A 26,067-nucleotide genomic window follows, 5' to 3' on the forward strand; every position below is an offset into this window, starting at 1 on the left:
GGGAGTAGTTTGCGATAATAAGGTAAAAATAAATGCATATTATAGGACAATGACAGTGTTTTTGACCTTGCATGCATATCAGCATGTTATTGGAGACCTCCAAAACCAAAATATGACGCTATTTAATGCATAATATGGTCTCTTTAAAACTGAATAGTTCATCCATCTGTAAATATCACCCATAGTTTTTCTAGAATTGCACTCCTGGTAAGATCTAAACTGCATTTTGTTGACTTGTACATGTTTAATGACAATAAAGTTGAATCTAATCTAATCTAATATGACGTCCAAATGTGCAAGGCTTTGTGAATCTGTGGAGTCAAAGTGTCAAACATTCACCAGAAAGCATAATTAAGTTGTATAAATGTTTTTATTTCTGTCTGTTCTCACACTGCAAGTCTGTCTAATCCACCGACAGCATGTCTTTGTCTCTGAGCTCCTGGTGTTCCTCAGACAGTGTTTCTGTGAGGGATCCCGTCTCCTCCATATCCACCTGTTTTTCCTCTTCCAAACAGCTACTTGGGTCTTCATAAGCTTCCGGCGGAAGATGGCGTCGGATGCTAAAAACTTCTGCTAGCTCCAGCAGACGAGCTTTCTCATCCTTCAGGCTCTTCAGCTCTTTGTTTAACAGTGTTGTTTCTGATGGAGGATCGCTGACTTGTTCAGATGATGGGTTTGCTTCTTTACTGACCGCTTCTGTTATGGACGCTGCTTGATCTTTAGTTTCTGCGGCTTCCTCTTTAGTTTCTGCTGCTTTCTCTGTAGGTTTCTCAGTATTAATGGATGGAGGAGAGGCTGTGTTTTCGGTGTCAGGTTGTTGGAGCTTCTGAATCAGGGTTTTTCTTTCGTCCTGAAGAGCTCGGCAGAGATTCTCCAGCTTCTGGGTCTTCAGGGTGAAGAGTTCAAACTCCTTCTCCTTCAGGGTTTTCTGCATGGGAACATCTTGAAGATCTTAAAGACTTTCACTGACTGAATTGTTTAGGCATTTGTTTACACTCTTTAAAATGAAGTTTATGTTAAAAAAGTTTGGCCATTCGATGAAATTTAGATTTTTTTTTTCCGTATCAGGGCATTAAATGTGATATGATCTTTGGGTTGTCTTAAAGGGGTAATTTAAATGCTGTTATCATTTACTCTGCCTTTAGTTGTTTCAATCCTGTCTGAGTTTCTTTTTTTCTGTTGAACAAACATTAAGATATTTTGAAGAAAGCTGGAAACCACTGACTTCTGTAGTATTTGTTTGTCCTATGGTTAAGGGTTTTCAGCTCGTTTCTTCAAAATATCTTTAGAATTTTGCAGAATACAGTAGTGTTTAAAACTACTTGAGAGTGAGCAAATAAGCATATTTTAATTTTTGGGGTGAACTATCCCTTTAAATTTGGGAAATAAAACCTCAGATGAACAACATATAGCAGGGGTGGCCAACCCTGTTCCTGGAGAGCCACCATCCTGCAGATTTCAGTTGCTACCCATATCAAACAGGAACAGTTCTCTCCAGGAACAGGGTTGGCCACCCCTGACATATAGCATTAAAATAACTATGAAATAAAAATTTGCTCCTCTTATGTTTATACAGTAGAGCTTGTAATAAACGATGTATCTGTGCAGTTTATGTACATTATTTTGTACAAATTCATTTTCCCTCATAATCTTTTATCAAATATCATAACCTTTCCTGCCCCTGGAAACGACTTTTCTTAATTTCTGATCACATGGAATGCCTTAAGGGCAGACTCCTGGAGGGCCGCAGCTCTGCACAGTTTTGCACCAACCCTAATCAAACACACCTGAACCAACTAATCAAGGTGTTCAAGAGTAGTCTTGACCACCTTGATTAGTTGGACCAGGTGTGTTTGATTGGGGTTGGTGCAAAACTGTGCAGAGCTGCGGCCCTCCAGGAGTTGAGTTTGAGACCTATGGTCTACAGGATCTGAATCATAAGTGTTTCACCCATTGCTTTTCTAGCTTTACTTTTGTGAAATAAATAAGAACACACTGTTATGTTGATGTCATGTGATGTTGTTCATCTGGCCATATAGTATTTATTATGTCCTGATTTGAAAAAAAAAAAAAAAAACTTTAAATTTAATAGGATGTCCTAAAGATTAGAAAAATTATTTTAAAACATTCACTGGAGGGTAGGGCTGCAACAACTTATCGATTAAATCTATAAAAATCTATTACTAAAAGCGTTGACAACGAATTTCATAATCGTTGTATCGCACGACACGGAGACGTTTGATTATTAAAGAACACTTTAGTTCAGCGCGGAGCGGAGTAAACACGGTCTCTCTCGCGCACTTATACAGAGTTCAGCGCCTCATAGACAGAGGAGCAGGAAGGGAGTTCAACAGCAGGGTAAATCTCTACAGAATCCTACTTTTGTTCCGTTTTGAAGTGAGGAATGTTAAGTCCCTGGTGCTGATGTTTTACTCGTTATCCAGCTTGACAAGCAGGACAAGTTAGCGTTAACTCGTTTACCTTTAGAGCGGCGACTCAAACTGAGTTTTGGCACGGTGTCTATTGCTGAGCCAGAGAGAGTTAGCGCTGAGCAGAGCTCTCAGTAAGGGACCGTCAGAAAAGTGCTTTTTTTTTTTTTTTTTTTTTTACAAAAACAAAACCGACTTAACCCTGCTGAGAAAGCCGTGTGATATCACAATTATGCACCTTTTTAACCACCTAATGCTTAATTTATGTTTTAGACATGTAAATACACACAAGTACTAGTAAAACAAAACATTTCTAAGAGCTGGTAAAACACACAAGGAAGTCTAACAATCCATTTAAATATAATTTACTGATGTGTTTTATTCATATAAGATATGCATAGTGAAAGTAACTATAAAGTTGAATCTACTCTTCTCTAACGCTCCGTTCACATGGGGCGTCAGCGTCAACACTTCCCATTCACTTTGAATGGGTGACGTCAGGCGTTGCCGAACTGCATTGTGGACGGAAGCGTCAGCCAATCAGATCGCTGTATGCAAATACCCCAGCAAGACAGTGGCCTATTGCTGACTAAATTTTATTGGCTGACACTGCTATGACTATCACGGTAGCCCCAACTCCAGACACGCCTTCAGTCAAGCGTTGACGCTGAAGCCCCGTGTTCACCAGCCACTTATTTGCATGTATTTGAGGAGTAACTGGTGAATTTACATGCTGAATCCTGTGTGTTCTGCTTTTATGAATGAGGCAAACGTGTGGCGGCAAGTTCACTTGCACGTTTATGTGAACTGGCAAAACTTCTGTTTGTGATTATATCTCATTAAGATAATTTTTCTTACCCAATTCACAAATAATGACTTGTTTTAAGCAAAGAATCACAAATTTTTTTTTCAGAAAACAAGACAATTTCTTATGCTATTTCATGCGTCTAGTATGCATCTTGGTTTAAAAATACTTAGATATTTGGATTTTAAACAGGACAAAACTACTTAGTTATTTATTTTCTTATTTTTCTTCTTCTTCTTCTTCTTCTTCTTATTATTATTATTATTACAGCAGCTCAGGGATGAGCTTTTTTTGAATAAATGGTTGGAAATTGTGCTTTTTAAAATCCGATTCATCGATCAAATCGAAAAATAATCGACATATTAATCGATTATTAAAATAATCCTTAGTTGCAGCCCTACAGGAGGGTTAATAATTTTGTCTTCAAATGTATATAAATGCATTAATAAAGCAACTTACATCAGCAACCATATCAACCAGGGCTTTATTACAGCCATCAAAGCGGGATTTCCAGGCCGATGCCTCTTTCTCCAACTTTTTCATCTTCTTCCCCATCTGAAAAACAAATCGACATCTTACCAAACACATCTCACCTAACTGTGATTTTAGTAGTATTTGTATTAGGGCTGTACAATACATCGAAATCGCAATGTAATCATTTCCAATAAAAACATAGCAGGATATGCAAAAATGAGTCTGGATTATAATTTATCAATTGCATGTGTTTTTGAGGCCTGTGGTTGTACGTATGAGGATTTTAAAAGCATTAAGGCAAAAGAAATTCAGTCAGTTTCGTCTGTAACTTTAATAACAATAAATTTTATTAAATTATTTAAAAACTTAGACAATTTTATTTGTATCTTATTGTATTCATCTGTGATTGATTATATTTTATGCAGATGCACTGCCCAAAAAAAATCATACCAATCTATCTTAAATGATTTCCTAATAGACATTCAAGTTATCTGGTGAAACTGTATTCATATCGCAATGTATATCGCAAAATAACAAAACAAAATGGCAGTGTTAGATTTTTCCCGATATCATGCAGCATTAATTTGTGTATTAGCATAATTCTATTCATATTTTAAAATGACTTTTAATTTGCATGTTTTCATTTTACTATTAGTTTATTTAGTCATTTTGTTATGTCTTTTTCTTAGATTATTAAAGTTGAATTTTGGTTGTCAAATAATTTAGTTTGTTATTGTAATCCCTCAACCTAAACTTGACTTGAAATTTGTCTAATTATTAATGTGCACTTGAAAGATGCTGGGTTATTTTAATCCAAATTTGGGTAAAATAGTACATACATATGCTTGATTATTATTTAAATTAAACTGATAGCCCAAATTTAATCCAATTTTTTGCGTTTGTAAATATTATACCCAGATTTAGGTTGAAACAACCCAGCATTTTTTAAAGCATGCTTTTGTCATTTTGGAAGAAGACTTTAATAATCTTCTATTACTTTTAATAATTAAAATGTTTAATATTTTTATTTGTGTGTCTATTCCATGTTTACATTTTTTATCTTATTGATTTGATTATGGGGCGACATGGTGGCGCAGCGGGTAGCATAATTACCTGACAGCAAGAAGATAGCTGGTTCAAGTCTTGGCTGGGCCAGTTGATATTTCTGTGTGCAGTTTGCATGTTCTCCCCGTGTTTGTGTGGATTTCTTCCGGGTGCTCCAGTTTCCTCCACAAGTGGTAAAGGTGAATTGAGTAAGCTAAATTGTCTGTAGTGCAAGTGTGAATGTGTGTCGATGTTTTCCTATGATGGGTTGCAGCTGGAAGGGCATTCGCTGAGTAAAACATATGCTGGATAAGTTGGCGGTTCATTCCGCTGTGGTGACCTCAGATTAACAAAGGGACTGAGCCAAAAAGAAAATGAGTGAATTTATGAGTGTGTGTGAATGAGTGTGTATGGATCTTTCCCAGTGCTGGGTATCCGCTGTGTAAAACATGTGCTGGATAAGTTGGCGGTTCATTCTGCTGTGGCGACCTCTGAAGAATAAAGGGACTAGGCCGAAGAAAAATGAATGAATGATTTGATTATTATTTGTGCTTTGTTCCGTAAATGTAGGGGAAAGTTGTCAGTCAAATTTTGCCTTATTGTATTTGTGTTATACTGAAATAAAAATGCTTTAATTATTTAATCATCTTCTTTAATTACTAAAAAATGATTGAAGTTTACTTGCGTATACATTTTTATTTCAGTTTTACATTTTGTCTATTTTATGATTATTATTCACTTTTTTTCACTTCGTCAAATGACAAATTTGTAATTTTACTGCTTTGGTTTGTTCATTTCCTTTTTTCTTTTAGTTTAGATCAAAACTAACAACCAAAATAACCTTAAAGTTCTACATGTTAGATGTGATCTGAAAAATGTAGAAAATAATCAATAATATTAATACATTTTAATTACATTTTAAATACAGTTGATATTAAATATTTCCAAAATGATGTTTAACAGAGCAAGGGAATTTTCACTGTATGTCTGATAATATTTTTTCTCCTGTAGAAACGCTTATTTGTTTTATTTTGGGTAGAAAATTAAAAATTGGAATTGAAATGTAAAAATGTTAAAAGCCATTTTAAAGGTCAATATTATTAGCCCCTTAATGCTATATTTTTTTCGATAGTCTACAAAACAAACCACTGATAAACAATAACTTGCCTAATTCCCCTAACCTGCCTAGTTGACCTAATTAACCTAGTTAAGCCTTTAAATGTCACTTTAAGCTGTATAGTAGTGTCTTGAAAAATATCTAGTCAAATATTATTTACTGACATCATGGCAAAGAAAAAATAAATCAGTTATTAGAGATGAGCTATTAAAACTATTATGATTAGTAATGTGCTGAAAAATTGTTCTCTTCGTTAAATAGAAATTGAGGAAAAAATAAACAGGGGGGCGAATAATTCAGGGGGGCTAATAATTCTGACTTCAACTGTATATTAATGACCCTTTTAACCTCTAAAAGAATAACCTGTAATGTACTGTGGATACACACCTTGTCCATGTCCTGTTTGAAGCTGGCATAAACACCATTACTCTTAGACACCGATCCTTGTAGTTCATCAAACTTCTCGGAATATACAGCAAGCTGACAGAAAAAAAATGTAGGTTAATCTATGAACAGATATGATTTGAGAAAAAAACTGAAATATCTGACGTAACTTTACCTGAGCCTTCATGTCAACCTCTTGCTCTTTCAGAAGTTTAACGTGCAGTTTGGCCTCCGCGGCTTGCTTCAGTAACTAGGGATTAATACAGGCCAGAAGTTGTAATTAATACAGGCCAGTACAACAAAACAACAATAAATAATACAGATATTATGTGTTTTATTTCTCAGTCTTGGGTTGCAGCTGGAAGGGCATCCACTGCGTAAAACATATGCTGGATAAGTTGGCGGTCCATTCCGCTGTAGCGACCCCGATTAATAAAGGGACCAAGCCAAAAATAAAATGAATGAATGAATGAATTATTTGTTTTACTTAAGAGCAAGAAGGTAATAACTTGGGGATAAACGTGCCGTGCAGTCAAGCGATTTACCACTAACTCACTTGTTGTAGTTTTTTGGGTTGGCAGGTATGCATTCTAGGATCAATGTTCATTAAGAAACAATTCAGTTTTCATTATGCACTGCGTGTATTATTACATTACCGGCCACTTTATTAGGTACACCTGTTTAACTGCTCGTTAACGCAAATTTCTAATCAGCCAATCACATGGCAGCAACTCAATGCATTTAGGCATGTAGACATGGTCAAGACGATCTGCTACAGTTCAAACTGAGCATCAGAATGGAGAAGAAAGGTGATTTAATTGACTTTGAACGTGGCATGGTTGTTGGTGCCAGACGGGCTGGTCTGAGTATTTCAGAAACTGTTGATCTACTGGGATTTTCACACACAACCATCTCTAGGGTTTACAGAGAATGGTATGAAAAAGAGAAAATAATCAGTGAGCGGCAGTTTTGTGGGAGCAAAAGCCTTGTTGATGCCTGAGGTCAGAGGAGAATGGCCAGACTGGTTACAGCTGATAGAAAGCAGCAGTAACTCAAATAGGCACTTGCTACAACCGAGGTCTGCAGAAGAGCATCTCTGAACACACAACACATCCAACCTTGAGGCGGATGGGCTACAGCAGCAGAAGACCACACCGGGTGCCACTCCTGACAGCTAAGAACAGGACACTGAGGTTAATTCTCACAGGCTCACCAAAATTGAACAATAGAAGATTGGAAAAACGTTGCCTGGTCTGATGAGTCTTGATTTCTGCTGCGACATTCGGATGGTCGGGTCAGAATTTGGCATCAACAACATGAAAGCATGGATCCATCTTGCCTTGCATCAATGCTTTAGGCTGATGATGGTGGTGTAATGGTGTGGGGCATATTTTCTTGGCACACTTTGGGCCCATTAGTACCAATTGAGCATCGTGTCAACGCCACAGCCTACCCAAGTATTGTTGCTGACCATGTCCATCCCTTTATAACCACAGTGTACTCATCTTCTGATGGCTACTTCCAGCAGGATAACGCTCCATGTCATAAAGCGTGAATCCTCTCAGACTGGTTTCTTGAACATGCCAATGAGTTCACTGTACTCAAATGGTCTCTACAGTCACCAGATCTCAATTCAATAGAGCACCTTTGGGATGAGGTGGAATGGGGGATTCGCATCATGGATGTGCAGCCGACAAATCTGCAGCAACTGCGTGATGCTATCATGTCAAGATGGGCCAAAATCACTAAGGAATATTTCCAGTACCTTGTTGAATCGAAGGATTAAGGCAGTTCTGAAGGCAAAAAGGGTCCAACCCGGTACTAGTAAAGTGTTTTAGGGATTTTAGAGATGTTTTACTCACATGTTCTTTCTCCAGCTTGTGTTTCTCCTCAGACTCTTTGAGGATCATGTTGACCTGTGCCAGTTTCGTCTCCAGTAATTTCTGCTGCAGGTCTCTGTGCTTGAACACTTTCTCAAGATTCTGCAAACAGAAATGCAATTTTTTTTTAATTATAAGGGTGGATGGACTTAGGTAAACATAAATAAATACATTTCTGAAATTATTTTTATTTTTATTAATATATTAATTATATTAATGTAAAACATATTAAATATAAGCAACATTTCTTATTTTTATTTAGTTGAAACTATAAGTACAACTAAAAGTTAAATAAAATATTAATTAAAGCATCAATAATATAAAATATATTTTATACATTTATATATGATAAATAAATATATATTTATCATGGCCAATAAAATATATAAAACTATAATAGTATCTCAATAAGTAACAGTGTTCTCCTGTAGTGTAGTCTTACCGCCTCCCGCTGGTCATATTTGGAAATGAGGTCTTTGAGTTTCTCAGCCAGCTCGCTGTTCTCCTGACAGAGTTTGTTGTTTCGGCTGCTGTGCTCCTCGATCTGGGACTGGATGTCGCTCAGTGTGCTCTGGAAATGTGTGGTGATTTCCTTCCTCTTCAGATCGTCTTCACGACACCGCTGCAGAGTCTCCTCCTGCACAAATAAAGAAACTGAGAAGTCAGAATTATTAGCACTCCTGAATTATTAGTTCCCCTGTATATTTTTCCGCGTATACAAGTTCTATTTAACAGAAAGGAGTTTTTTAAACACATTTCTAAACAATAGTTTTACATTTACATTTATTCATTTAGCAGATGCTTTTATCCAAAGCGACTTACAAATGAGGACAAGGAAGCAATTTACACAACTATAAGAGCAACAATGAATAAGTGCTGTAGGCAAGTTTCAGGTGTGTAAAGACAGTGTAAGAAGCAAAACATTAGTACAGGTTTTTATTTTTTTTTTTTGTAGTTAGTGGAGAAGTCAGAGAGGGAATTGCATATTAGTAAGGAAAGTGGAGACTAAATAGTTGAGTTTTCAGTCTCTTTTTGAAGACAGCGAGTGACTCTGCCGTTCTGATGCAGTTAGGAAGTTAATCCCACCAGTTGGGCAGATTGAGCGCGAGCATTCGGGAAAGTGTTTTCTTCCCTCTTTGGGATGGAACCATGATGGGACGTTCATTCACAGAACGCAAGTTTCTGGAGGGCCTATAAATCTGCACAAGTGAGAGCAGATAAGAAGGGGCGCAGCCAGAAATCGCTTTGTAAGCAAACATCAGAGCTTTGAATTTGATGCGAGCAGCAACCGGCAGCCAGTGCAAACGAATGAGCAGCGGAGTGACATGCACTCTTTTAGGTTCATTAGACCACTCGTGCTGCTGCATTCTGAAGCGTCTAAAGTGGTTTGACAGAGTTAGCTGGGAGCTCTGCTAGTAGAGAGTTGCATAGAGAGTTTTAATAACTCATTTCCAATAACTGATTTGTTTTATTTTTGCCATGGTATTTAGTTTGTCTGCAATATATTGCTAGATGAATATAATTTCACAAGATAACTTATAACTCTATTCTGAATAATTTCATAACTTTACATTGATTTGGCGTACTTTGTAGACAAGCATCTGCATAAAATGCAATACAATTCAATTAGATGGTTTTCTGTGGAATCTAACAGTATTGAGGTACAGAAATTCAATGATATTCTTTGAATAAAATTGCACTGTATAGTGTATAGTCTTTTTTGTGTAAATAAATAAATACAACTAATTTTGGTTTATATTGCTTTATAACCCATTCTATTGTAGGGTAAACTTTTACAAATGACCCCACAAATCCCGTTCTGAACTATGATGATTACTTATAATCCCAACTTGCCATTGCTGATTCTGCAATGCGACTATTGCAGATTCACACATTGTAATGTTGATGCTGAAACGATATATTGTACAGCCCTAGTACATAACATTTTACTAGATATATTTCAAGATACTAGAATTTAGCTTAAATTGACATTTAAAGACTTAATTGGGCTAATTAGGCAAGTCATTTCTTGACAGTGGTTTGTTCTGTAGATAATCTAAAAAATATATATTGCTTAAGGAGGCTAAAAATATTGACCTTAAAATGGTTTAAAAATTCAAAACTGCTTTTATTCTAGCCAAAAAAAAAAGAAAAAAAATTATAGGAAATACTGTGAAAAAAATCATTGCTCTGTTAAGCATCATTTGGGGAAAATTAAAAAAAAAAAATTCACAGGAGAGTGAATAATTTTGACTTCAACTGTGTATACATATATATTAAATAATTTAATTAATTAATTTAACTTTGCAAAATAATTTGAATTCCAAATAAGATATGGCAGGGAAAATAAATATTGAACACATCACCATTTTTATCAGAAAACATATTTCTAAAAAGTGAAGAGAAGAAAAAGTATTAAACACATGAAGGAAGGTGTATAAAGGCAGTGAAAGCTCAGACAGCAGCTGAAATTTCTAAGTTCTTTAGCAACCCTCTGCCCTTCTTCAGTGTAAATGAATATTAGCTGCTTCAGTCCAACATCTACAGTCCAGCATCCAAAACACAGCCAAGGAAACTCTCTAATGCAGAAGTGGGCAAACTACGGCCCACAGAACACTTTCATCCGGCCAGCGAGAGAGCTTTTTAAAATGCTGCCTCTGAGTAACGGTTGGGTTTTAGAATTAGTAAACTAATGATGCAATACATGTGAATGCCATTTGATGACAGTATTGCACTTCTTCAACAAAATCGGACAGAAAGCGGTAGGTCTAATATGGCAAAAATGTATTGCTGTTTTTAAAGACCACAACCTAAGAGGCCGATCACACCGAACGCGCATTTACGTTCCAAACATGAAAAAAGAAAGTGGTGCACTTTTTTAATGTTGTTAGGCAACAACTGAATCACTTAGGTATTTTGCGTGAGTGTTACTGTTGATATTAACATAACTTTATTTTCAAGCTCATTGTTCACATTAACACACTCATAATAACATGACTTGGAATAACAAAGACTAAGATTCTTCTCCCGTTTTATCTCATAGTTTTAGAATGATTGATATGAGCATATTAATACAAGCTCAAATGAGATTGTTGTGAATTCGACTCAAATTACATAATAATTGCTGGTTAAATGTGTCAATTTTTTTAACACATTTAATAGCAGTGTAAATTAGATTATTGTAAATTTGACTGAATAGTAAACTTTAAAACTATTTTTAATGTGTTATGAGATTTTTTCTATCAGACAATATGTTTTCTCTTCTCCACTGAAAAATTGTTACATTGTTATTATAATTATTATTATTATATTTTATAAGGGATTATTGTATTGTTTTATGATAATTGATAAGTAAATATAAATAGCAGTACAAATTCATTTGACTTGTTAATTTGACTCAATAATAACTATTTGAAAAATCTGTTTTGTGTTAATGTGACATGTTTCTGTCCGATATTACATGTTCACTGCCAATATAAATAAAAGTTATTTTTTGAAGGATTGGTTTGCAAAACTTGATGTGGGCCTTGGGTCTAAAAAGTTTGCCCACCACTGCTCTAATGCTTTCAGAGAAAGAAAATCAAGCTGTAGAATGGCCCAGCCATTCCCCTGGCTCAAATCCAAAAGAAAATACATATTGAAGATCAGATTTGATAGACGAGACCCACAGAAGCATCAAGATGTTTACACTCTGTTGAAGTCTGTGACAAACTCACACCTGAGCAATGCATGCGACTTCATTCTCCATATGAGAGGTGCCTTTAAGCAGCCATCATTAAATAGCCTTTTATATTAAGTATTAAATACATTTCAGTAGTTCATAGGCATGTAACGGTATCAGAATTTCACGGTACGGTAATACCTCGGTATGAATGTCACGGTACGGTATTTATTGAATCATTTAAAGGAAAAAAAAAAACTTTTGAAAATACTCCAAAAAAGTGCCAAAAGTGTCAATGACATACAAATTAGCCATCTATCTGTTAGCTTTGAAACAGGAACTTCAATTTTAATAACAAAAAATTATTAAACCATGTAAAAAAATAAAGTTTCAATTTAGTATTGTTAAAAACTCATCACATTTAACATTTAATCACTCACTTAGATAGAGATGGGTTTAAAGGAAAGTTATCATATAATTATAATCTGGTAAAAGCTGGTATCTCTGGGTATTTACAATGTCCCCTGCAACAGAAAAAAAAACCCTCTCATTTGGGACTGAGGATTCTGGGACAAGAGAGATATGACTTGGCCCATGTTGACAGCAGTGGGGTAACGTTGTGCATTGTCTTTCCCCCACTTGAGAGGACAAACCATGAGTGAGATAGAGATCTCTTTGCGGTACAAGTCAATGTCTGCATCAATCTGAACAGTGTGCTGTGTTTCTGCAGTCCCCATGTCTGTTATTAGTCGTATTCCCCAACTTGCAGGCACGTGCACACATAGGGCTCAACCTGTGCAGTGCACATGCCCTTTTTAGTCTTGGATAGAAAATGCCCTTCCAAAACGATCAAAAGTGCCCCCGCGACGCGACACAACCTCCGTCCAGTCCAGCCCTTCAGTAGGCGCGCGATAACACCTCTCTTGAGTATGCGCGCTCAACCCCCCTCGGCGCTTTACAATACGCGCGCCACAACACAGCTGATCAGCACGCGCGCGACAGCACCGCTATTCAGCACGCGCGCGGCGACAACACCCACTTTAGGTTCGATCATTTCCATCTTTTTTTCATCTCCGCTACTAGCAGCACACTCCATTTCCGCATTACTGGATCTGTAGTGACAACAGACCGCAAAGGATTATGGCCACGCCGGGGCTGATGGGAAATGAAGTTTCAGCTACCTCCCGTTCGCTTCATTCGCCTGAGCAAATTTTCTCAGAAGACCTATAGTTTTACCGAGTCATGCGACTTCGGTAATATCGAAAAAATTTAATATTGCGGTATGACGGTATTTACAATACCGTTACATCCCTAGTAGTTCAGCAATTTCTCATATCATTGTTATTACACAGAACTCATCTTTCAGATTTTCTTTTAAGTTTTATTTTTATATTTGTATTGTTTTTTTTTTTACCAAATCTGGTTCAATGTAATGTCAACCGCTCCATTCCCCTCTGTATGTAGCTTATGTTTCTGTAAATAATAATGTAAATTAAATCTAATGCAGTAATGCATACTGATGCTTTAGTCGACATAACCTAGTTAAATTTGCATATAGATTTATATCCATATAGCAGGTTTTCACAAATCAGACAGCTATCCAATCAGAAATAAAGTGAGCAGGTATAAACAGCTCCTATCCGATCAGAAAAACCTGGTGTAAACAGGTGCTAACAGGTGTTTTTTTTTCAGTGCTGGCATTGTGGTGTTGTTTTCACCTTCAGGGTCTTGTTGTGTCTCTGCAGCTCTCGGCACAGGCTCTCCAGTTTGCTGCGGGCCAGAACGGCTCGGCTGTGTTCACCCTGAAGCTGATCTTTCTCCTTAAGCACCTGGAGAAACTTCTTCTGCAGCATCTTCAGCTGTTTCTGGTCTGAGCGGTGCTCCTCCAACTGCACACAGAACACACATGACTCATGATCATGGGGCGGCACAGTGGCTCAGTGGTTAACAGTGTCGCCTCACAGCAAGAAGGTCGCTGGTTTGAGTTCCAGCTGATTAATATATTTTATATATATATATATATATATATATATATATATATATATATATATATATATATATATATATATATATATAATGTATGTATATATACACATACATTATCTAAATGCAAAGGTAGAATGATGCCTGTACTCACCAGTTCAGCATGTTTTTTAATGAGAGTGTCCAGTTTCTTCTCAGGCGTCCCCAGTTTGTTCAGACTCTGCATCAACAGCATTGCTTCCTTCCCTGAGATCACAGACAGAGTTCACTTTTACATGCATAAAGTGGAAGACAAATGCATCAATTTAACTTAACTTTCAGGCTATATGTTTAGGGGTTAGGCAATGAAGCTGAAAGGCCTGGTTTTAGAGCACAATAATTCATTAGTATGGAGTAGGGCAGGGGTCTCAAACTCAATTTACCTGGGGGCCGCAGGAGGCAAAGTCTGGGTGAGGCTGGGCCGCATAAGGGATTTCACAAAAAAAGTCCTCAAATGTCATTATTAACAGTTTTAATTATTTCTTCTGAACATGAAGTGTCCTGAACATTAATAGAGCATTGAGTGAAGATTATGAACAGTTCTCCTGAACATGGCATCTTTTGCCTACTCCTTGCTGCCAGAGACTTGACAGCGCTTCTTCTCACAAATCTGAACCACATTTGGCTTTAGAGCGGAAGCAGTTGAGACCCTCAGTATGGCTTGGGGGAACTCACTCAAAACTTCCATTCCCTCACCCACTGCAGAGTGGATGCGCGCGTACTGAAGAGCGGTGTTCTCGCGCGCGTACTGAAGAGCGGTGTTCTCGCGCGCGTACTGAAGAGCGGTGTTATCGCGCGCGTACTGAAGAGCGGTGTTATCGCGCGCGTACTGAAGAGCGGTGTTATCGCGCGCGTACTGATCAGCTGTGTTGTCGCGCGCCTACTGAAGGGCAGGACCGAAGGTGTGCCGCGTCGCGGGGGCTCTTTCTAAGTGGTAGCTAAGTGGCAGGCAGGGGCGGGAACAGCTTACCTTGGTTCTGGCCGGCGCGAGTTCTCTCCTGGTAACACTTCCCGCCCGTCACAGCGTCTAACAAAGGGGCGGGGTGCGTGGTGACGTCACCGGCATCCCCGCTCCTTTGTTTACACGGCGGGCGGGGAATGCCAGCGCTCCCCGCTCCGCTGATTCTGTCAGTGTACATCGGTCGGTGCGGGCCACAAAATATTGCACTGAGGGCCGCAAATGGCCCGCGGGCCGCGAGTTTGAGACCCCTGGAGTAGGGCCTCCTTTTGTGGCCAATACAGCATTAATTCATCTTGGGAATGACAGATACAAGTCCTGCACAGTGGTCAGAGGGATTTTAAGCTTGCAGAATAGTGGCCAGGTCACTACTGTATGTGATACTGCTGTAGGAAAACGTTTCTAACTTGCTCCTCAAAAACGCCCCAAAGTGGCTTAATAATATTTAGATCGGGTGACTGTGCAGGCCATGGAAGATGTTTAACTTAACTTTCATGTTCATCAAACCACTCTGTTACCAGTCTTGCTGTGTGTATTGGTGCATTTTCATCCTGATGCCACATGCCACCGCCTTCAGCATATAATGTTTGAACCATTGGGTGCACATAGTCCTCCAGGTTACGTAGTCCTTGACAGTGACGCGCAATTTCATAAGGTCTCAACATCGATTTTGTAGTGTAATTAAAATACAATGAGTTAAATAGATTAAAGCAGTGGCTCTCAAACTTTTTTCATCAAGTACCACCTCAGAAAACAATTGACTCTCCAAGTACCACGATAATGCAGTACTGAAATAGAGTAGCGTAGTAGGTCTGATGAAGCAGCTACAGCACAGCACAGTTAAAAAAAAAAGACAGATTAATTCCTATTTTTAAAAATATTTGTTATTGTCAGCCACTTTAAACATTATAAAAAGTTTGAACATTAACACTGTACTGTGCTTATTGGTAAAAAAAACAAACAAACAAACAAACAAACAATAAGTCAACGTTTAAATTAAAATATGCTTTTAAAAGTTAAAAATGAAAGGTTACTGTTCTAAAAAAATAAATAAAAAAAAACTAAATATAAAAAAAAAAACTTCTGTACTTAAATGTAAAGTATTAACATATAGTGGCCAATTCATCAACACCTGGAAATGTTGCCTGGACCTTAGAAATATAGGCTATATGGCATCATATTCATATATAAATCATTTTTGATACATTTAGAAATATATGTAGCATGTATAAATGACATATTTGATTCCTCCACGTACCACTAGAAGGAAGCCCGCGCACCACTAATGGTACATGTACCACAGTTTAAGAACCACTGGATTAGAGCATTCATTAAGCTGTTAAAGCTTAAAACAAGATGAAATGCTGTGTAAACGCAAGCGCCGTCAGTAGCAAAGTGGCAATTTTGTAATAGAGTGATGATTCTTTGGAAACGCTTGGGCTGGCTGACTGAAAATTAAAAGTCCATGTGCACATGCCCCATTCGCACCCTGGTCACTAATGTTCAGTGTGTTTGTGTCTCACCGAGGCCTTTCAGCATCTTTTTCTCCATCTTCTGCTCTCTGCTCTTCGGCTCCTCCTCTTCCTCCTCCATCTCGTCCTCCTCGGTTTCGTGCTTCTGTTCGTTCAGCTGGTATGTGTTGATGATCTCCTGCAGCTGCTGAGACAGATCCTCCGTCATTTCTCCGTTTGCAGATTGAGCACAGGTCTCCATCTCCATCCTGAGGGGCGATTCTGCTATCCAGATAGGAGAGATCCAACAACACAATCTTCAGACTCATGTAGAAAATAGGAGTTCATCAACATGTTAATATATCGCAATAATGAAAATACACAATATTGATATCACGAGCAGGGCCGGATTAACATTAGGGCGATGTGAAGAAGGAGGGGCCCTTAATTAGCTTTTAATTCATGCTATGATGTGGGAAATGCCTCTTTGCGTTATGCTTTCTCTCATCAATAATATGAAGTATTCCTTTCGGTTCGCTGCTGTTGAAAAATATTGAATAGCCCTGTTTTAGTCACCCAGAAGGGTGATCAGATGTCCTAATTTTCCAAGACATTCCACTTTTCCGGCACTACCGCGAGAACCGTCCAGTCAATGGTAGGCTAAACAAGCTCATAGTGGAACAAAAAATAAAATTCAAACAGTTTTCATCATTGATACACTTGTACATGTAGTAACAGAAGCTGGGATATGCGGAATCCTACTGAATGGACGCATAACTAAAGCTCTGTCTCGGGATATTTCGATAACTGCTTGTGTAGGCTATTTGATTTGTTCGCACACTGCATCGGTTATATTGTGTGATGTAAGGATCGTGCAGGCGCGCACCGGTTTGAGTCCAGCTGTAACCACCGCACATCTGCGCAATCCTTCCATCACTTAAAAAAAACCGAGACACTGTGCGAACAAATTAAATAGCCTACCCAAGCAATTATCGAAATATCCATCGTTGCGGAGTATTTACCTCAAGTAAATACACTCGGTTATGCTTTACAGTAAGTCTTAACTAAACCAATTAGAAAGCAAACTTTTTATGAATGTTTACTTTGCCCCTTTCATGAAAATGACAGTAATAATATGGAGCAATGAAATATTGGCGCTGGCATTTATTAGACAATAAATCTGATGCAATAAATAAAATAAGGATGCAAGCATTCTGTGACTAAGAAGACCACAATAAGCCATTTTGGATATTAGAGGCATGAATAATAAAGATATTATATCACTATGGTCAGCAAAAGTTCTTTTTAAGAGTAAACCCCAATTTAAAAGTATTTATTATTAAGCACTAATATAGGAAAGTATTGCAAATATTTTTTGTTGTTTGAACTTTTAAGTTCATATTATGTCATTACTTACTTTTGTATACTTGCAGGCCTATTTTAATATAATAGAAAAATATATGATAATCAAATATAAATCAAATGGTGGAAAACAACAATAATATTAAAGGGTTACGAAACACTAAAACACATTTTTGTCGTATATGTGTCCCACACTGCTAAAAACACCATTAGGACACAATTATCTGACTAAAAACTGAAAATTGGTTGTTTTTGCGTTACTTCAAACAAATTCGTTCTTCCGGTTTGAAACTAATTTTTGAAGCTGCGTCACAGCCATGAGATAATAGCATGTATTTCAGCGTGTGAACTGGACGTCTGTACCAAGGTGTCCCATATTACGTCTCTGAGTTTGTTGCACTCATTCATGATTATGGCTTGGTTCGAACCAATCAGCGCACTCCATTATGAATGCTCTACAACTTCATTAATGTGCATGTTAGTGAATTATTATTATTATTATTATTATTTATATAAATAATAAATCCCCCTTTCTGTTTAACGGGGAGCAGATTTTCTTCAACACATTTCTAATCATAATAGTTTTAATAAGTAATTTCTAATAACTGATTTATTTTGTCTTTGCCATGATGACAGTTATTAATATTTTACTAGATATTTTTCAAGACTGTTCTATACAGCTTAAAGTGACATTTAAAAAAAACACTAAACGACAATTTTTGGAATAATGAATAATAATTTCACAGGAGGGTTAATCATTTTATCGTCAACTGTACTAAATATATGTTCCTGATTAAAACACAATATAGTTTTGTTTTTGTAAAACAGCAATTCTTTGCAGCTAAAAGCACATAATGCAATGTCAAAATAGTATTCAGATTTTAATGCATTACGAGGGTTAAAACAGAGGCTCCAAAACTAAAAAAAAAAGAAAAAAAAACAACAACTGTAAAAACACAAACAGAATCACTGTACACTGTAAAAGATATCGGTTAATTATCAGTTTCTGTATTGTGTAAGGTTTACTGTTCATTTAAGGTTGTGTATTGCATTATGGGATTTTGATCTCTGCTCTGCTAAACTGTAGAGTTGAATTTTCAACATCAGAAGTCGACAAAGTGACTTTTATTGACATTTTAGTAGTTTGAAATAATATAATGTATAAGAAATAATACAGAGCCAAATAAGTCTGTAAAATAACAGAAAATGCGCTGGCAGTTTATTATAACGTTTCTGTAGTATAATATAAAAGACCAACCCAGACAATATTAAAAATGTTTATAAATACTTTTGTCAAGCTTTTCAAGTTTAAAAGTTGTTGGAAGAAAGATCAAGCTCCCATAATGCATTTCAAAAGCAGAAATAAACAGGGAAAAATAAAAGCATTGATCACAAAATACAAAAAAAAAAACTGCTAATTTACGGTTATATTTGTGCGTTGTATATTTAAAACTGGACACATTAGCTTTCAGATTCAGATCAGAGGAACTTCTTTAAATGCATTTGCTCTTTATTAGACTACAGTTTGCAGTTGTTTGTGACGGAGCGACTGTTCATCTGGTTATATTTAGCTGCTGCGTCTCTCTGATATCTTCACCAGCAGCACTGCCACCTGTTCACGGCCTCAACTCTATTTCAAGACACACTCAATATGGTCAACTTGTCTGTTATCCTCAAGCATGACAGTGTTCACCAAATATCTAGTAAAATGCATTGCATGAAAAAAATATATCAATGCATATTTCAATATCAAGTAATGCTTTAATATGACCTACACTAAACCTTCATGCATATTAATGTATCAGCACTAATATTTCCTACGTCCAGGTCTACAAATAATACATTAAAATCGCATTTTCCAGGCACATTTTCACATCTCTCCAGCCAGCAACTGTGGCAAAGTACATATTTTTATACAAACGCTGAATTTTTAAAAATTAATTAACAGTTTCCATCTTTTGTAACTTAAAAAAGTGTTTTTTTTTATTGATGCTTGTTAATTGCATTATGAGCTGTTGATTTCTGCTCTGTCGACATTTAATGTTGAAAATTCAACTCTACAGTTTAACAAAGAGACTTTTATTGATATTTTAGTAGTTTGAAATAATATAATGTAGAAGAAATAATATAAAGAGAAAAAAAGTTTATAAAATTAATGCATTTTTTATATCACATAGCGACCCAATATGACCTACACTGAACCTTTATGCATTTCAATGTATAGGTACTGATATTTCCAACATGTTAACAGTGAAATCCAGTCTAATAACATGTGCAACAACATGCTAAGTTACACTAAACATGCTTTAGATGCTAAAAGTTCTCTCGCTCTCGCTATAAATAAGTTACTCAGTATGAAAATCAAGCATTCAGTCAAGAGATATAAGACTTTAAATATAACTGTGAGATGTTTGGTAAGGTTAAGAAAGAGAAAAAGTGTAGACTCTTACCAGCAGGAGCAGTGAGGAGTGAGCAGTGAGTGTCAAACACAGCAGCTGCAGGACGAGGACAGACCTCAAAATAATCACAGCTGAGCACACCGATGCTGACCGCCAAATCATCTTTCTGGAGAGCACAAAACACATCATCTATAACATCACTTCTGTTATACGCTGATAGACTGATGTGAAATCTGTAGATGCCAATAACAAAGACAAAACATGTTTTAAAGCCAATCAAAAACGTTTGAGAATTTGAATAAGTAATGATATGGAATTGTAAATCTCAGGAAATCCAGATCAACATTTACACATTTATACAGTTTGTCATTTACAAGACTCTTTTACACCTTTTCCAAACACTTTCCAGGTTCATTTTCAAACTTTTCCAACAAGTGTGGCAGAGTACATATTTTTTTTATACATATTCATACTTCATCACATTATATTTAGTGCTGAGCAAAGATTAATAAAAGTTTTTTTTTTTTACATAAAATACAGTATGTGTGTTAGGGCTAAACAATATTCACTACCTGACAAAAGTCTTGTTGTCGATCCCAGTTGTAAAAGTAATAAATAATAATTTGACTACTAGTTGATCATTTGGAAAAGTGTCAGAAGGTCGATTTTTCTGATGAATCATCTGTTGAACTGCATCCCAATCATCACAAATACTGCAGAAGACCTACTGGAACCAACATGGACCCAAGATTCTCGCATAAATCAGTCAAGTTTGGTGAAGAAAAAATCATGATTTTTGGGGTTACATTCAGTATGGGGGCGTGCGAGAGATCTGCAGAGTGGATGGCAACATTAACAGCCTGAGGTATCAAGACATTTGTGCTGCCCATTACATTACAAACCAAAGGAGAGGGACAATTCTCCAGCAGGATAGCGCTCCTTCTCATACTTCAGCCTCCACATCAAAGTTCCTGAAAGCAAAGAAGGTCAAGGTGCTCCAGGATTGGCCAGCCCAGTCACCAAACACGAACATTATTGAGCATGTCTGGGGTTGGATGAAGGAGGAGGCATTGAAGTTGAATCCAAAGAATCTTGATGAACTCTGGGAGTCCTGCATGAACGGTTTCTTTGCCATTCCAGAATACTTTAATGTGCATCGATATCGCAATGTGTGTATCCCCAATAGTCACACTGCAGAACTAGATTTATAAGATTAAAAGATAAAGATATTGTTAAATGTATCTTTTTATTATTATTATTATTTAAACAATGATGACACTTGACAGTTTAATTTCTGTACTTGAATACTGTTCAAGAACCTATGGCTCTTGAGCCACATGTGGCTCTTTGACCAAAATATGGGGCTCCATAGCTGTAATGTAATGAAATGTGTATTTATATAGCGCATTTATAGTGTATGGCCCAAAAGCGCTTTGCAATGATGAGGGGGTGGGGGGGCTCTCCACACCACCACTAGTGTGCAGCATCCACTCAGATAATGCGACGGCTGCCACAGGACAACGGCGCCAGTGTGCTCATCACACACCAGCTATTGGTGGAGTGGAGAGACAGTGATAGAGCCAATTTGGTGGATGGGGATGATTGGGAGGCCATGATCGTAGGGGCCGATAGAGGGACTTTGGCCAGGACACTGGGGTTACACCCCTACTCTTTACGAGAAGTGCCATGGGATTTTTAATGACCACATAGTGTCACAACCTCGGTTTAATGTCTCATCCAAAAGACGGCGCCCACTGACAGTGTAGTGTCACCTTCACTTTTACTGGGGCATTAGGACTCATGCAAACTACAGGCTGAGCGCCCCCTGCTGGCCTCACTAACACCACTTCCAAAAGCAACCTAGTTTTCCCATGTGGTCTCCCATCCAGGTACTGACCAGGCTCAGCCCTGCTTAGCTTCAGTGAGTAACCGGTCTTGGGCTGCTGGTTATAAAAAAACTATAACCATCACTAAAAATCAGTTTTCTATCAAAAATACAATTACAATCCCCCTTTAAACTGTATTATATTTTAAACTGTATTATATTTATAAAGCACAATGAATAAGAACCAATGTGCTTTTGTGGCAATGTGGATAAACTTGAATTGCGACACCAATAAAGAGCAAACAACATACATTTCTATGCTAACTTAAATTCAAAGAACATTCATTAGTGGTGATGGTGAAAATAAAAATACTATAAATTGTTCTTCATTTATGTTCATGTTATACAATGACTTGCCTAATTACCCTAACTTGCCTAATTAACCTAGTTAAGCCTTTAAATGTCACTTTAAGCTGTATAGAAGTGTCTTAAAAAACATCTAGTAAAATATTATTTACTGTCATCATGGCAAAGATAAAATAAATCAGTTATTAGAAATTCATTCATTCATTCATTTTCTTGTTGGCTTAGTCCCTTTATTAATCTGGGGTCGCCACAGCGGAATGAACCGCCAACTTATCCAGCAAGTTTTTATGCAGCGGATGCCCTTCCAGCCACAACCCATCTCTGGGAAACATCCACACTCACATTCACACACTATGGACAATTTAGCCTACCCAATTCACCTGTACCGCATGTCTTTGGACGGTGGGGGAAACCGGAGCACCCGGAGGAAACCCGCGCGAAGGCAGGGAGAACATGCAAACTCCTCACAGAAACGGCAACTGAGCGAGGTTCGAACCAGCGACCCAGCGACCTTCTTGCTGTGAGGCGACAGCACTACCTACTGCGCCACTGCCTCGCCAGTTATTAGAAATTACTTATTAAAATTACTTTATTATGTTTAGAAATGTGCTGAAAAAAACTCTCTGTTAAACAGAAATTAAGGAAAAAACTAAACAGGGGGACAATAATTCTGGCTTTAACTACATATACATCCAAATGGCTCTTTAAAAAATGCATTTGCTAAAAAATATAGTGTGAGCAGCGCAGACACTCTGACCAAACCTCCATTAATGTCAGTGTGAAAAGAGTGTAGGAACACACTCCAGCTCTCAGGATCGCCTGTGAAAGCCACATGTCTGAACGTTGACAGCTGGTTTTCACTTCTGCTCAGCTTTGATATGTGAGCTTTTGCTTTATGTCTGATTAAATGAGAAGGACAAACACTCCGCTTGGGCTCAGGCTGGTAAGTTGACTAAATATAATCAAATTCAATATTCATTTAAAGGTTTGTTCATTTCGATGTATTGTTGCATGGAGAAATGACTGTGCATAGATATGCAGATGCAACATGTGACTATACAAATATTTAGAAAGCATTAGTTTCTTTAATATGACTTTATACCTATCAATTGTTGTATTTTCGTCAGCTGATCACGCATCAAAGGCCTGTTTTTTTCTGCTGATGAAGTTGGATGGGGATTATGTGTGGAGCACATGTCCAGTCCTTTTGTGTTTTGCTTTTTGTTGTCTTTTTTGTGTACATGGCGGGTAAATGGATGAAGGTACAGTAGAGAAGATGAAAGGGAAATATGTGTTGACGGGTCAACAGGAACTGCAGCGTTTGAGCTGGAAATCAGGTCTGAAATGAAGGCCGAACCTTACAGAGTTATTGAACGCAAGGAAAAAAAGACATTATCATGTCCTTAAACTACATCAAGAACTTCTATGAGGGATGTGTAAGTATGATGAAAGTGTGTTGCTATCTTTTTTTATATACACAGAGTAAGAAGAAACTAACATTGGCTTGTATTGTAAAAAAACATCTTAGAACACACAAAACCAGAAAAAGTATATAGCTTAATCATCAGCGGTGTCACTGAGTTGCACTTGAGTTGTAGAAGACAAAATGTGTGCTGCTTTTTTTAATAGCTGTGGTAATTACATATGAATTTTTTAAATGATTAGTATTATTAATTATTTATTTTTTTGTCTTTTGCTTTTATACGTTCATTCACTTATTATTTCTTCAGTCATTTAAGGTTTAAATTCATAAAAAAGTAATAAACAAAATGAACTATTTGAATATTTTATTCCATAAACATTTTTTGAGATTTCCATTGAGATCCTATATTATATTGAGAGACTATATTTTATTACATACTCACTTTTATGTTTCTCGATATTCAATTTTGTAATATTTATAATACTACTACTACTACTAACAATAATAATAATAATAAATATTAATAACAACAACAATTGTATTTATCATGAGGTTTTCTTAAACTCAAAGCACAACAAATATACAAATCAAATAAAGGGGAAACACACAGCTTCGCGCAACGCAAAGCTTTACAGAATTCTATACATAGGTTTCTATCAGGGTACAAACACCGGCGCAGCTAGTCGGTGGCTGTCCGCGGTGCCCAGCCACGACTCAGGACACTGTTCATATTTCTGCCGCGTAGTAGGCAGTGCTGTCACCTGACAGCAAGAAGGTTTAATTAGGTTTAATTTAATATTAGTAAGAATAACGTTATTAAAAAAATTTTAGTACTAAGCTTAACAATAACTATATTAAATCACGCTTGCTATTGTTTTTCTTTAGGTAATGTTTCTGACCTGACAAAATCACCTTATAGATTGAATTTTAAGCAATATTTTTTATTTTAATGGATTCTTACTAGTCACAGCCTTGTCAACAGATATTTTCAAAAATTTTCTAGTGAATTTTAAGAGAACATTTGAATTTTTGAATTTGTACGAATTATTTTTTTTACACATTCAAATTACATTCATACATGTAAACATGTCTACAAACACTGTACCTAACACTGTATTGGCATACCGAATTTGTAGCATTGTTTCTTCTCTTTATTTATGCTTTAATATTAGTAAGGATAATGTTATTAAAACTTTCTTACTAAGAATAACTAACTATAATAATGCTTGCTGTTGTTTTTCTTCAGGTAATGTTTCTGACCTGACAAAATCACCTTATTGAGTAAATATTAGACTGTCATTTTTATTAAGTAATTTCCTTACATTTATATACAAAAAGGAAACAGAAGAAGAAAAAAAGGAAAGGGGGGGGGGTAAGTGGTCATCAAAGAGGTTACAAAATCAGGTCACATTGCAAAACATTGGATCACATTATCAGATATTGTTTACAATGACATACTCAGTCCATTCTTTGCCAATACGTGTTGTCGAAACCATTTTTTGAGTTTTGGCTTATGTACTACTTGACAATAGTTATTGAATTAAGTATTTGTCGATAGTTGGAACAATGCCATTTTCCTCAGGTTTATTGCAATAAATGAGTAGTTCAATTCTTATAAGTTTTATTTTTAATTAATTCATACTAGGCACAGCCTTCCATGTTTTTCTAGAGAATTTTGAGTGAACATTTGAGTTTTAATGAATGAGTTTTCAAATAACATTCATTATACATTCAAACACGTTTAACACAAGTATACTGTACCTAAATTACTGTATTGGCGTATTGAATTTGCAGCGGGTTTTCTTCTCTTTATGTTTTAATATTAGTAAGTTAAGGATAGCGTTATTAAAACATTTTTATTAGCAGAAATAACAAAAACTATAACAACTCCTGCTGTTGTTTTTCTTCAGGTAATGCTTCTGGCCTGACAAAATCACCTATTTGAGTAAATATTAGATTGTCATATTTATTAATTACTGTTAATTGGGAAAAAGAAACAGAAGATGAAGAAAGGGGGAAGGAGGGACTAAGTGGTCATCATAAGGGTTACAAAATTAAGTCACAATTCATTTGATTACATATTGTTTTACAATGACATAGTCAGCCATTTTTGCCAATACTTGTTGCACTTTTTTGAGTCAAGTCTTAGGTTAAATGTCAATATAATGTACTTCCTTTACAATTCCTATCCATTGAGCCCTTGTTGGAGGATCAACCTGAAACAATTTTCGAGTCATGGCTTGTGTACTACAAAACAAAAGTAAATATTATTATTTATTAGTATTTTTCGATAATTGTAACAGTTTCTGGAATTTTCCCAATATATAATGTAATAAATGAGTAGTTCATTTCTTATCATTTTTATTTTTAGTGGATTCATACTAGCCACAGCCTTTTCAACGGATGTTTTCAACGTATTTCAAGTGAATTTTGAGAAAACTATTGAGTTTTGTACTCTTTTATACAT

The 26,067-nt window shown here is 36.6% G+C and overlaps 2 protein-coding genes across 6 annotated transcripts in view; one reads left to right on the forward strand and one right to left on the reverse strand.

The window, feature by feature from the left end:
* Positions 1-351: 351 nt before the first annotated feature.
* The window catches only part of txlnbb (taxilin beta b), a 25,823-nt gene continuing 107 nt past the window's right edge, over positions 352-26,067 (reverse strand). Inside the window, 10 exon segments of one of the 4 annotated variants that reach the window (NM_001083553.2) lie at positions 352-942; positions 3,694-3,789; positions 6,257-6,349; positions 6,429-6,503; positions 8,116-8,235; positions 8,576-8,770; positions 13,513-13,683; positions 13,932-14,023; positions 16,298-16,507; positions 20,038-20,152. In NM_001083553.2, coding sequence (NP_001077022.3) covers positions 919-942; positions 3,694-3,789; positions 6,257-6,349; positions 6,429-6,503; positions 8,116-8,235; positions 8,576-8,770; positions 13,513-13,683; positions 13,932-14,023; positions 16,298-16,493 — 1,062 coding nt within the window. In that variant the 5' untranslated portion in view covers positions 16,494-16,507; positions 20,038-20,152 and the 3' untranslated portion in view covers positions 352-918. 4 annotated transcript variants of the gene reach the window in all.
* LOC796202 (gap junction epsilon-1 protein) overlaps positions 22,943-26,067 on the forward strand; it is a 6,253-nt gene continuing 3,128 nt past the window's right edge. Inside the window, exon 1 of one of the 2 annotated variants that reach the window (XM_087290110.1) lies at positions 22,943-23,120. In XM_087290110.1, the coding sequence (XP_087146236.1) occupies positions 23,085-23,120 (36 nt within the window). In that variant the 5' untranslated portion in view covers positions 22,943-23,084. Of the gene's footprint in view, positions 23,121-23,304; positions 23,614-26,067 lie in introns of those variants that run through there. The other variant, XM_087290109.1, reaches the window with a different exon arrangement.

Source organism: Danio rerio, chromosome 17, assembly GCF_052040795.2.
Source record: "Danio rerio strain M-AB ecotype USA chromosome 17, GRCz13ab, whole genome shotgun sequence".
Taxonomy (NCBI): Eukaryota; Metazoa; Chordata; class Actinopteri; order Cypriniformes; family Danionidae; genus Danio; species Danio rerio.